Consider the following 13,403-nt stretch of genomic DNA (forward strand, 5'->3'; position numbering starts at 1 on the left):
AAAACATGGGCTACATGGAAGAAATGTGATTAATAAAACGAAATTAACTGCTAGAAGGTCCTAAATTAACTTAAGAGATCGACTACTATACAATCAAATAAATCTGTATACAAGATCATTTCAGATTTCAGAGAGGGAGGGAAATACTAAATTAACTGTTAACTACATTCAAAACTGGAACCTTGTCAAGGCCCGGGAGTCATAGGGGACATAAAAGAATGACGCACAATACAGACCCCACGAGTCATATGGGACATAAAAGAACGACGCACACAATGCAGCCCTCTGCAAACTGGAACTGTTTATCTCCTCCAACACATGCAATCAGAACAGATGCTAGGGCCCGGTCTCTCATTTTCTGCCTCCTGCCGAGCTGTTGAGAGGAGCCACCGCTGTGGAAAATCACCTGTTTAGGTGTTGAACACACCCTCCCTCCCCCCTCTCCTTAAATCCTGGCTCTCTTTCTCCCAACCTATCCATATCATCACCCAGCACCGCCAGAGAAAAATAAATAAAAATAAATAAATCCCGTTATAAGTCCCTGCTTTCTTTTCACCTTAGATTTACTAGAATAACATAGCATGATCCCAAAAGGCTGTCATTGAATAAAACATAATGATGATATCAAAGATACATTCTTCTACATCTCCACTAGTAAGTGAAAGAATCTCGCTATGTGTTCCAGTAACACTGAAGTGTAGAGCAGACCTTCTCCAAGCTCCACATGAACATCGTTCAGCTCTGCATGTGGCCTTGTTTTATTCCTTTTTCTATGTTTCTGTTCACCACGAGAGCACATACATTATGCTGCCATAGCAACTATTGCAATAACTGTAGGTGTAGGATACTTTATTGTGTTTACTCAACTTTGCAATTTAGGCGAATTTGCTGAATTAAATTTGTGTTTATATTTCATTAAATTGATGTAAATACAGATTGAGAAAACTATGTCTTAATGAAATAACTGGAAAGCAGATGAATAAGCACAGCTAAATGGGGTTTGCTTGTATAGTGAGAGATATTCTCTAATTGGCGAAACGCTGCTACGAAGAAATTTATGTACCTGGTGGCGTGGTACGCCAGCAACAATCTGGCTCTCAACACCACACTGACCAAGGAGCTCATTGTGGACTACAGGAGAGCCAATCGCTGTGACCACACCCCGATCTACTGTTTGTGGTGGAGCGTGTGTCCAGTTTGAAGTTCCTGGGTGTCCTGTCCACCTCTCTGAGAACTTCTCTTGGGCCTTCAACTCTTCCATCCTGATTAAGAAGGCGCAGCAGCGCCTCTACTTCCTGAGGAGCCTGAGGAAGGCTCACCTGTCTCCTTGGATTCTGGTGAACTTTTACCACTGCACCATTGAGAGCATCTTAACTAACTGTATCTCAGTGTGGTATAACAGCTGCACAGTGTCTGACCGGAAGGCCCTGCAACGGGTGGTAAAGACCCAGTACATCACCGGCACACAACTCCCCTCCATTGAGGACCTACAGTGCCAGAGATGTCGACGTAGGGCCAGAGGGCGAGAGGCATGACCCCTCTCACCCAAACTATAGACTCCTTTCCCTTCTCCCCTCCGGGAGGACCCTTGGCTCCTGCACCAGCAGGCTCAGGAACAGCTCCTTCCCTGTTGCTGTCACCATGCTTAACTCTGCCCCTCCCCAGTGACACTGAAATATAACACCTCCCTTCCGGGCATCCCCCTACCCCTACCCATCTGAACTCTCATGCTTATGAGTAGCATGTTTGGGCATGTGTGTGTGGGTGTGTATATATGCGTATATATTTATATTGTGTGTGTATACAGTATGCATTTACATGTATCATGATTCATGTGTGTGGGTATGGACCGATTCCGTAACAGGTCTCATGGTCGCAGCCTACGTATTTCCTGTAGGCGGAGACAACATAACTGCGGTTTCCCCGCACCAAGCTTCTACTACTAACACTAACATTACAAAGATGCCCAGAACATCGGGATGAACCTGTGTAGTTTATGGCTGCTCCAACAGTAGTGGCAACATAAAAAAAACAAAAACTGAATGTCAAAATATCTACCGCGGTGGCTGAGTAATGGTTGAGACAAAGCAGTGAAAGGTCCTGAAAGATACATAACGTCAGTCTTACCCAATACTCAATCTTTTTGTTTTAGGAACACAAGGCTGCTGTACTTTATACCTCATACTTTAATCCTTAGTATGAGGTATAAAGTACAGCAGCCTTGTCTTTTACCGCAAAAATCTACAGGTAAAGGGTTTTCTTCCGTGTGGGTCTACACACTTTTGCTACAAACGGTAGAAGCGAAAACTCTCTTAGCTTACAAGCTTTTGCTACAAGCGGAAACTGTGCAGCCAAAGGGTATCTTAGCTTTTTCCAAAAGAATTAACATATTTACACATATAGCACCTGAGATAAGAAGTGCATTGTGTGTACTGTGCATTATCTTAAGGAGTAAGTTTTCTGACTAACATACATACATATACATACATACATACATACAATCCTGTATACAGGTCATCTCAGCTAAAATCATAGCCAGTTCCTATCGCTCCTTTCCTCTCCAAAACTGGACCTTTATTAGTATGTGTCCCTAACGTGTTTGATTTACTTCTTCTCAGCGGTGACGGAAGGGGATCCGTCGTTCAGATTATCTGCTAATGCAATCCCCTGACTGATATCACCGTCCACCATCCGGCCCCAGGTGCCCTCTCACTGATACATGTATTTACTTGAAGATTTTAGCCCAGATAAGCTTTCCTTACCCTTCAATCTTCCCCCTTTATTGCAGTGACAAAGCATACTCTGTCTCTTTATATGGTTGCAGCCAGTGATGTATCTTTCTAATATTTTACTTTCGACAGGACACCGCATATTAACCCATTTTGGACTGAAGTCGATAAAAACAATGTCCTAAAATTTTCCTGAAAAACCCATGTTTCTATGTCAGTGGGGCTCAACCTTTTTCATGTCAAGGACCCCCAGAATTATCTCTATTGGGCCACGGACCCCCATCTCAAAATATGTAGTTACAGGCACCCCCCAGAAGCCAATATTTTAGTTAAAAATGTTCGCTCTGAAATATATATTCAAAGATTTGTGCCACATTTTCACGACTTTTCTAAAATAGCAGACCTACAAGCTCGTAGCGCGCCACTTGGCGCGCTATGAGCTTGTAGATCTGCTATTTTTCAATAGCTAAATTATAACATAATGTTTAAAACACCAAAAGGGGTTCCCGCCTAAAATGGGTTAATGAAGAACATATTAATATAGTAATGAATACATCGATGTAACCATGTAATGTAAATCCACCGGATTTAGCAAAGATGCAAATTTACATCTGCAGTCCCCACAAAAAAAGAAGAAGCAGGCAAAGTACATTGCTTTACTGAGCTCATTTATTTATTTTTGTTCAAGAAATGTATTAAAGCGGTTAAAGTGGCTATTATGATAATAGTGCTTTAAAATAACAAAATGAAAAACATCAGCAGTGTCGTTTTGTACTACGTAGTATTATGTGATGGACATTTCAGTCATGCAATCAGATTATGAACGAACATAAATAAAGATGTATTTTTAAGATATTCTGGAAAAGGGCAATTTGGTGTGCAGACAAACTATTTTGTTATCTCTGTCAACGTTGTCTCAAATGTAATCTTAAATGAATAAAATGTGTTTTAAGGTTAAGAGTCAGTGGATATTACCGACGATGGATGTCCAAAATGACAAGATTACTTCGGGGCACATATATCACACAGTGGAGTGACATGTTTCCACAATGATTACTGTACAAAATGTGGTAAATATATATGCTTATGTCACTGTTGTTGAACTCTTTTGTCGGAGCCCAGCTTTTATGCTATCACTAGTTTATTGTAAAATGTAACCTTCCTGTATTGAATCTTTCGAAGTGTTCATCGGTTAACTTTTTGACAAACCGTGACCAATGTCAGACTGTGAATTAGAGATTTATTGTGATTCCTCAACCCCCGTGCCCTTTGAGGAAAGAAAAGGGCACCTTTATACTCCCTTAACATTTGAGACGCAGGAAGGACAAACACCGGAGCACATAAAAAGAACAATTTTGCGATTATCGAGAAAGAACTGGATGACTTTCAGACGGAGGGGACGCAATATCAATCACGGCCAATTTGAGGCCACCAACATGAAATATGATTTCATAAGACAAATGCGGTGTCATTCTTAATGTGCTTAACCTTTACTGTCAATGAAAAAGTATCGATCGCGCCGTGGCATTTTTTCATCATTTGATTTCAGAAAGTGTAATAATATATGGTGGTGGGAGTAAGAAAATAGATGAATGGCAACTCAATGATCCCGACTGAACAGAGCCTAATTCCCCCGAAGACCTGGGAAAGTGTGGACAGAGAAACGAGAGAAGTTTATGCCCTTTAGATTTAAGATATCTTGACTGTCACACCACACTGTAATATATAATGTTTATAAAAATAATACTACAATAATACGTATAATATTATTATTATTAATATGTTTAATAATCATAATACTAATAACATTATTATTAATAATGATAATAATAATAATAGTAATATTTTGTATAATGATGATGATGATAATAATACATTAAAAAACATTAAGTTAAAATCATTTAAAGTTATTGTTCTTTTTCTCTCCTCTTTTGTTGAGGCAAGTATTTAGCTTATTTATCATTTACAAACCACTTGCCCTGGTTGAGTGTGCATCATCAGAACACTAATATGACCAGCCAGGAGTAAGCAGTGCACTAGTGTTTCTATCATTTCTCTATTCTGTTGAGTAATTGGGTGGTCTCCTCTGCCCGCCTGCTCTTTGATCTACTTACTCAACCTAATAAGACTTTGCTCTGCTGTGCTGCAACCAAATCAGCAGTGCATTTTCAGCCCCTAATAAGTGGTTATCGCCTTGATTTATATGGGTAATCTCAACGATGTGGCCGGGACGCGCTACAGCCTCTATAACCATCACTGGGAGCCTCTTTGCACGACCACAGGGCTACGCCACACCAGATGGGTCCATTTACAACATGGGAGTGAGGAGGGTGATCATTTTAAAACCATTCTCTCCTTCAAAAGTAACGGAAGCAGTGCGTTATGACCGGCAGAGTAATTTTGTAGTCGAAGCGTATACCGTATATATCGAGGCGGCTTGACCGGGCAGGCATATATGTTGATGCATGGCCTCATCGCCCGGCTCCATTGTGAGAAGTAGATGGTTGTCGGGCCGTGGGTTCTCCTGGTGGAGAAGCATGTGCACGGCCCATGGGGAGCCTCGGGGGGGCCGGGGGAAACACTTAAAGTGGTAAAATGGCCACTTATTCACAATCTCCCTCCCCCTCTTTTTTCACTGCTCCTCCCTCCAACGGGAGCCTCCTGCTGGGTTGTATGGCTGTAGGAGCACAGACCTCTGGGAGCATGTATGATGGACTGCACAGTCCTTCACTATACTACTGGACTCCATAGACCTCCATAGGTGCAGTTTGGCCTATTGTGGCCCCGCTAACAAAGCACCGGAGCTGCTGCTTGCTTTATGAAGCCTTCATCACTGTGCTGTCCTCTTCCACAGCATGCAGCACAGGAACTTTACAGTTGTTCCGATACCGATACCAGTATAGAAAACTGGGGAATTAGAATCGGTATCGGGAAGGAAATAATGTTATCTATAACAACAAGAATGAGTGTCATGGGTCCACGACGAGAACATTTGGGGCTATAATAGTTGTGGTGCTGATTGTTTCTTTCTTCCTCACCAGCTGAATCCGCTGGCCAGCCAGGCAGCAGTGGCAGCAGCAGCGGCGGCTTTGGGCTCCATGGCCGGTTCACAGGTGTTTGGCAACGCCCTGTCCAATCTGCAAGGAGCCACGGGACAGCTGGTCACCAATGCACAAGGACAGGTGAGTGACCAACGTCGTGGCAGGATGACACACTAAGGCCTCATGGCATGCACACATGTCTAACCGAACTCTGCAGTAGCCTCACCCTATTCAGGGGGGAAAACACCTTTATAAATTAGCTTGATAGATCTACAAGAGGTTTTTTAGGGTACATTGTAGCTGAACTGGATTGGCTATTTCATTTAAGTGGTTAAAAACCACAAGACGTTAAATAACATTGGCCAAAGATGTTGCAATGCATTGGACCCTAACCCACACAGTGGCGCACGCACGCGCGCGCGCGCGCACACACACAAACACACACACACACACACACACACACACGCACACTCATGCACACACACACACACACACACGCCCAGTCAAGCAATAATGTACATCGTCTAGGCCAGTGGTTCTCAGCCTGCCGGTTGTGGCCCTCTGGTATATTCTATGTCTGGTATTCTATGTTCTCAATGTTTTTGGCTGGGGACTCCCGAAAATGCTTTGGTCATGTCTCGTCTGAGAGGGAACATTCACCAAAAATAGCAGATCTACAGAGAGCTTGTAGATTTGCTATTTTTGGCAAGGATATTTACCTGGACCCCTGGACTTGCATCAAGGCAATCTATAGGGCTAACCAGGCTACCCTAGGGTGCCATGGCATGAATTTCTGCCATTCAGTTCGCAGTCCTTTGGCAACAGAATGTCGTATTGTCTTTTTATAAGTCTTTTTGGGTGAAATAAACAAAGCCCTTCTCTCTCTTATCCACACATTCGCCTGGCTGTGCTGTCGCAGTAAAACGCTGACCTTGTCATATTTACAGGGTGGCTGCAGAATTGTTCCATCAGTAGCCTAGAGGCTTGAACGATGATGCTTGTCACGGCGGGACCCTATCTAATGAATCATCTTATCGCCAGGTGCACGCGGCATATTATAAAGGAAAATGGTATGGGCGACGTGCCCTTTCACGCCAGACCATGTTGTTTACCATAGCAAAGCCTGTCCGTCGTTCAAGCCTTTAAACAACACTTTTACTGATCATGTTAACGTGGCGCTTACCAACACCTCATTTTGGGCGGTGTGCACGCCACGCATACAGCCTGCGTGTGCAGCACCAATGCGTGCCAAAAGGGAGAATTTTTTAATACATAGTTGCGCAGTCCACTAGTGTGTCGGACACCGCAGGGGTCCCCCAAGGACTAATGAAAAATAGCTGATATGCAAAGCTCGCAGCGAGCTTGTACATTTGTTATTTTTTTTTAGTGGTGCAACCACTCCCTTACGGAGCTATGTGTGTGGCTGGCTGGGTGGGTGGGTGCCTGGGTCTGAGCACGAACACGCACACGCACATATTAACTGTATATATGTTGATTTCGGGTGTGCCAGTACAGTACAGTACAGCAGAGGGTACAGTAGAGGGACACCCACATGCTAATTCTGTCATTTCTCTACCGTTTCGGACGTGGGGCGGCTCGCCCGAAACCGGGCCGGCACCCTGGCCGTGGTCCTGTGGGTCTGGAACTTCCACAGAGTTGCACCACTCACTTCACACGGGTGTGATTTTTATATTTTTGATACATATCATTTTGGGGTCCACGCCGACCACTCCTGAATGAAGTGCCTGGTGCTGGGAGTCTGGTGCAACGCACAGGTGCTGGACCTATAGTGAGAGCAGGAGTGGACCTGGTGGGACGTAGGAGGGGCACGGACAGGAGTCAACCCACAGAGCCTAGTCCAGGGTTCCCCAATTAATTTTCCTCAAGGGCCATATTTTGACTAGCGTACCAGGCTGGGGGCCGAGTCTGCACGCGCGAGGTCGAGGTCTTGCCCTGAAAATTCATTTTCAGGGCAAGACCCCATTTGAAAAGGATGCCCAGTTTGACATGCATAGGCTACTGACCCCCATTTAATGCCATTTATATCTGGGACCCTTAAAAAAGAAAAAAAAAAGAAAAATATATTTTTTTGGAAATTCTTTCATGGGCCACAAGGGGGCGCTCTGTGGGCCGCAAATGGCCCGCGGGCCGCCTATTGGGGAACCCTGGCCTAGTCCTTCCACGCACCAGATTTATGCGATCCTCCCGCATACCCAGTCCCGGCTGAGTAGTTTCGGAGGAACGGATTGTGTGGCCCTATGGTTTTTCCCTGGTGGGACTGATCGAGGGTAGCTACTGGAAACATTTGAGAAGATTTAGAAGAAGGCCTTTGTAGAATCGACCCCAGGTCTTCAAACATCACTATGTAACCTTTCTTTAATGATGGTAGTAGAAGTAGAGTATGTTAATAAATACAATATAACTCATACAGTCTGTATGGTAGAGTATGTTAATAAATACAATATAACTCATACAATATGTATGGTAGAGTATGTTAATAAATACAATATAACTCATACAATCTGTATGGTAGAGTATGTTAATAAATACAATATAACTCATACAGTCTGTATGGTAGAGTATGTTAATAATAATATAACTCATACAGTCTGTATGGTAGAGTATGTTAATAATAATATAACTCATACAGTCTGTATGGTAGAGTATGTTAATAATAATATAACTCATACAGTCTGTATGGTAGAGTATGTTAATAAATACAATATAACTCATACAATCTGTATGGTAGAGTATGTTAATAAATACAATATAACTCATACAATCTGTATGGTAGAGTATGTTAATAATAATATAACTCATACAATCTGTATGGTAGAGTATGTTAATAATAATATAACTCATACAGTCTGTATGGTAGAGTATGTTAATAAATACAATATAACTCATACAATCTGTATGGTAGAGTATGTTAATAATAATATAACTCATACAGTCTGTATGGTAGAGTATGTTAATAAATACAATATAACTCATACAATCTGTATGGTAGAGTATGTTAATAATAATATAACTCATACAATCTGTATGGTAGAGTATGTTAATAATAATATAACTCATACAGTCTGTATGGTAGAGTATGTTAATAAATACAATATAACTCATACAGTCTGTATGGTAGAGTATGTTAATAAGAATATAACTCATACATTCTGTATGGTAGAGTATGTTAATAATAATATAACTCATACAATCTGTATGGTAGAGTATGTTAATAATAATATAACTCATACAGTCTGTATGGTAGAGTATGTTAATAATAATATAACTCATACAATCTGTATGGTAGAGTATGTTAATAATAATATAACTCATACAGTCTGTATGGTAGAGTATGTTAATAATAATATAACTCATACAATCTGTATGGTAGAGTATGTTAATAATAATATAACTCATACAGTCTGTATGGTAGAGTATGTTAATAATAATATAACTCATACAATCTGTATGGTAGAGTATGTTAATAATAATATAACTCATACAATCTGTATGGTAGAGTATGTTAATAATAATATAACTCATACAATCTGTATGGTAGAGTATGTTAATAATAATATAACTCATACAGTCTGTATGGTAGAGTATGTTAATAATAATATAACTCATACAATCTGTATGGTAGAGTATGTTAATAAATACAATATAACTCATACAATCTGTATGGTAGAGTATGTTAATAATAATATAACTCATACAATCTGTATGGTAGAGTATGTTAATAATAATATAACTCATACAATCTGTATGGTAGAGTATGTTAATAAATACAATATAACTCATACAATCTGTATGGTAGAGTATGTTAATAATAATATAACTCATACAATCTGTATGGTAGAGTATGTTAATAAGAATATAACTCATACATTCTGTATGGTAGAGTATGTTAATAATAATATAACTCATACAATCTGTATGGTAGAGTATGTTAATAATAATATAACTCATACAGTCTGTATGGTAGAGTATGTTAATAATAATATAACTCATACAATCTGTATGGTAGAGTATGTTAATAATAATATAACTCATACAGTCTGTATGGTAGAGTATGTTAATAATAATATAACTCATACAATCTGTATGGTAGAGTATGTTAATAAATACAATATAACTCATACAATCTGTATGGTAGAGTATGTTAATAATAATATAACTCATACAATCTGTATGGTAGAGTATGTTAATAATAATATAACTCATACAATCTGTATGGTAGAGTATGTTAATAATAATATAACTCATACAATCTGTATGGTAGAGTATGTTAATAATAATATAACTCATACAATCTGTATGGTAGAGTATGTTAATAATAATATAACTCATACAATCTGTATGGTAGAGTATGTTAATAATAATATAACTTATACAATTGTGTGGTTGTTTGTTGTCTGCCTACTCTTCTATTGAGACATTTAGATTGTGTCAAAGGTTGAGTGTCTCAACTAGGATCTGACACGAAGTTTGACCTGATGGTCAAGATTCAATTTATCCTCAGAACAAGTAGGCGGGCTCTATTAGCTCACTGGAAAGAAAATGTCAGCACTTAAGCAGAATAAACCTCGGTTCAAATCCGGGGGAAGAAGAGGAGAGTTACTGTACATGGTGCTGCTTTAACGGGTTAAAGCCCTTGATGTTAAACGCTGGTAATGATACAGTATGGAGCCTCAGTGGCTCCGAGGCAGCCCGGAGCTACTGGGGGACAGATCGCCATGGATATGGATTTGATGGGACGCTCTGTGCTTTTGTAGTATCTTGGCGGCTGACACTCCCTGACATAATCAGGTCACTAAGACGGTCAAAGCCCTGAGCTATAGCCTTTGCTGCCCCTCCTCATTATTATTCCCTGGCATTATTCAGAGAGGGGGGAGGGCGGGGGCTGGCTGTGACTTGTACCACCACCCCTATATCAGAGGGTCGGTCCCCCCTTGTTCTCCCTATAAGCTTCCTTCCGCCCCCATATATTTGGGGCTAATGTTTGCCAGTGTTTTGCGAGATTTTGATATTTTTGCAGTGGATATTACGAGAGAAACAAGCAACCCGGTCTATGATAAAAACAAGCCCAAATGATGTGACTATAGGCAACATGAATTCTTTAATAAGATATGCATTGGATGTTTGAAAATAGTCTAATTTCAAAACATATCTTGAAAAAAGTTGCACATTTTTTATATCGATTTAAACATTTTAACTATACACAGATGGCAAGGGCCGGTCCCTAGCACAAAATATTTTCAGATGGGGGTCGTGAATGGAAACAAAACCGCAAGTACTTTTTTGGGCTATCCTTTTAGACAAAGTGTTTGACTGTACTTTGCATTCCTGACTAATAAAGTATTCAATCAATCAATTTGAATGGCAGGAATTTTTAAAACAAACTACCTCTTTTGTTCTCAACGTCTTATAAAAGAGATGCGTTCATGAATGTGTCTGGAAGACCTTGGAAATGTGTTCGCTTTGATCTTGTTTAAATTTTAAAAAAGTAATGTAACTACAGTACATTAGTCCCCAGGCTTTTTTTGCCTCTGAAGAGAGAAAATCGATAAGTTATTTTCTTGGTAACTAAAATGTTAATTAAGCAAAGAAAATACTGTTAATATACGGTTACATTGTCAGTTTTAAGAATATCCTCCTCAGTAATTTCTCATTGAAGAGCACTGAAGGCCTAGCCTGACAGCAAGTCGCTGGTTCGATTTCTGAGCCTGACAACCTGTGATGTGTGTCACTCCCTGTCTCTCTCTCTCTCATTGTCGATGTCTTTCTCCACTATATATACTATCCAAATAAAGGCAAACAACACCCCCAAAAATAAGTAAAAAATAAGTTTCTCATTGTAGCCTACAGTTTTAATACCTGGCACAAAACAAATCTGTTCCCTGTGTATTATTTACTTCTCCTTCGGCTTCTATTCTGAAGAAAATAGGAAGATCTTTTTCAAGGATGACCTGAAAAGGGTAGACGCCTTCATGCCTTGAACGGTGGTCTATATTCTGTCCCCCTTCTGTTAACCCTGTGCCTTGTGGTTGTGTTTGGTGTTAACCCCGGTGCCTTGTGGTTGTGTTTGGTGTGTTCATCTAACCTCCCTCAACGGCTGCACTTCCCTTCACTGTGTCTCCTCTGCCTTTGGTGGGAAAGGCATGTAGGGCCCCCAGGGCCAGGGTTGCCATGTCTGCTTATTATAAGCGACTTTGGGCTTGTAAATATTGGTAGTTGCGGCCGGGTTGCATTTTTTGGGGGGCTTGTTTTTAAAGAGTAAGGCTCGCTTCTGACCAACAAAGAAAAATCCTGGGCGAACACCTCAGGAAAAGTGGTATAGGAGTGTTAACCAATAAGTGCAGAGGTGGTGGTGATTCTTTCCTCTGCCTAGTAGGAATGTGCGTGCAAGATTTCCCTCTGCATTCATGATTTGAGGCATTTTGTTCAAAACGGGCCAATGCTGCAAACGCTGGAAGCCAATGTTAGCCAATTCGGATGGAATATGAAATACAGGACACATCCATCTTGATCACATGACTATAGACTAAAGATACATGCATGTGTACCGTGTGTACAGAGACAATTCATTTCCTATAGGTCAATGGACCCCAAAGTGTCTAAGTAGTTTAAAGACAATAGTTCTAGAGGGAAAAATGTCCGGAGAGAGTATCCACTGTGCATTAGATCATTGTGAACTCAGGGGACAGAATGATGGAAGTCCAAAACTTCTTAAAACATTTCCCCACACGTGGGTTCTCAATTCACAGCACGGAGGATGGAGGAGGGAAAATAATGGACATATTATTGCCTATTATGGATGCCACCGAATAATCGATTTTCCGATTAATAGTTGCAGTCTCCAAAATCGATTTTAATATTTCATAATCGAAAATCGCTATATCGAACATGTACCTTCATCAGAGTGGAGAATATAAGTATAAATCAAGTTGAGCAAAGCCACTCTTCTCTGCCCCTCTCTCTAACAGACACAGTTAACAATCGCTTGTTAAGTGCCTGCCAGACAGGCAATCAGATGAAATGAAGGCAGGTGTAGAGTAGAGTGTAGACTAGTGAACTGAACATGTTCTCTTCATATCAAGTACTTCATACCAGCCCCTTATGAAACTACTTCTCCCCAAATCCAAATGGATTTCATTTTCCATCCTGAATGGCACTGAGAAGATCTCCACAAAGGTTTACTCATCAAAACTGATTATAAAACTGTAACCATCAAAGCATGCACTCAACATATAATGGTTATGTGACCATGGCATGTGCATAATATAAAATCTTAAAAGGGGGGGGGGGGGGGTCGATTAATCGATTATTAATTGCCAGAGCTGTAAATTATTCGATTGGGCAAATGGTCACTTTGTGGCATCCCTAGCGACCATGATGGCTCAAAGTCACAGATTGCCCTGGCCGGTGAGACGAGATGACATCTCTGTGGAAACAAGCGCCAGCATAACCTTAATGAGTTCTACTGGGCCGCAAGGGCAGGACACGCCCCCAAGGGGGGGGGGGGGGGGGGGTGTCCTGCCCTTGCGGCCCAGTAGAACTCATTAAGGTTATGCTGGCGCTTGTTAATTCTGCTTAAGAGAGAGAGAGAGAGACAGTCACTGTCACAGACATA

At 40.8% G+C, this 13,403-nt stretch overlaps 1 protein-coding gene across 1 annotated transcript in view; it reads left to right on the top strand.

Moving 5' to 3' along the window:
• pou6f2 (POU class 6 homeobox 2) overlaps nt 1–13,403 on the top strand; it is a 111,302-nt gene that overhangs the window by 75,276 nt on the left and 22,623 nt on the right. Inside the window, exon 6 of the mRNA XM_083777986.1 lies at nt 5,771–5,911. Coding sequence (XP_083634112.1) covers nt 5,771–5,911 — 141 coding nt within the window. The remainder of the gene's footprint in view (nt 1–5,770; nt 5,912–13,403) is intronic.

Source organism: Protomyctophum parallelum, assembly GCF_964188405.1.
Source record: "Protomyctophum parallelum genome assembly, chromosome: 12".
In the NCBI taxonomy this organism is placed as follows: Eukaryota; Metazoa; Chordata; class Actinopteri; order Myctophiformes; family Myctophidae; genus Protomyctophum; species Protomyctophum parallelum.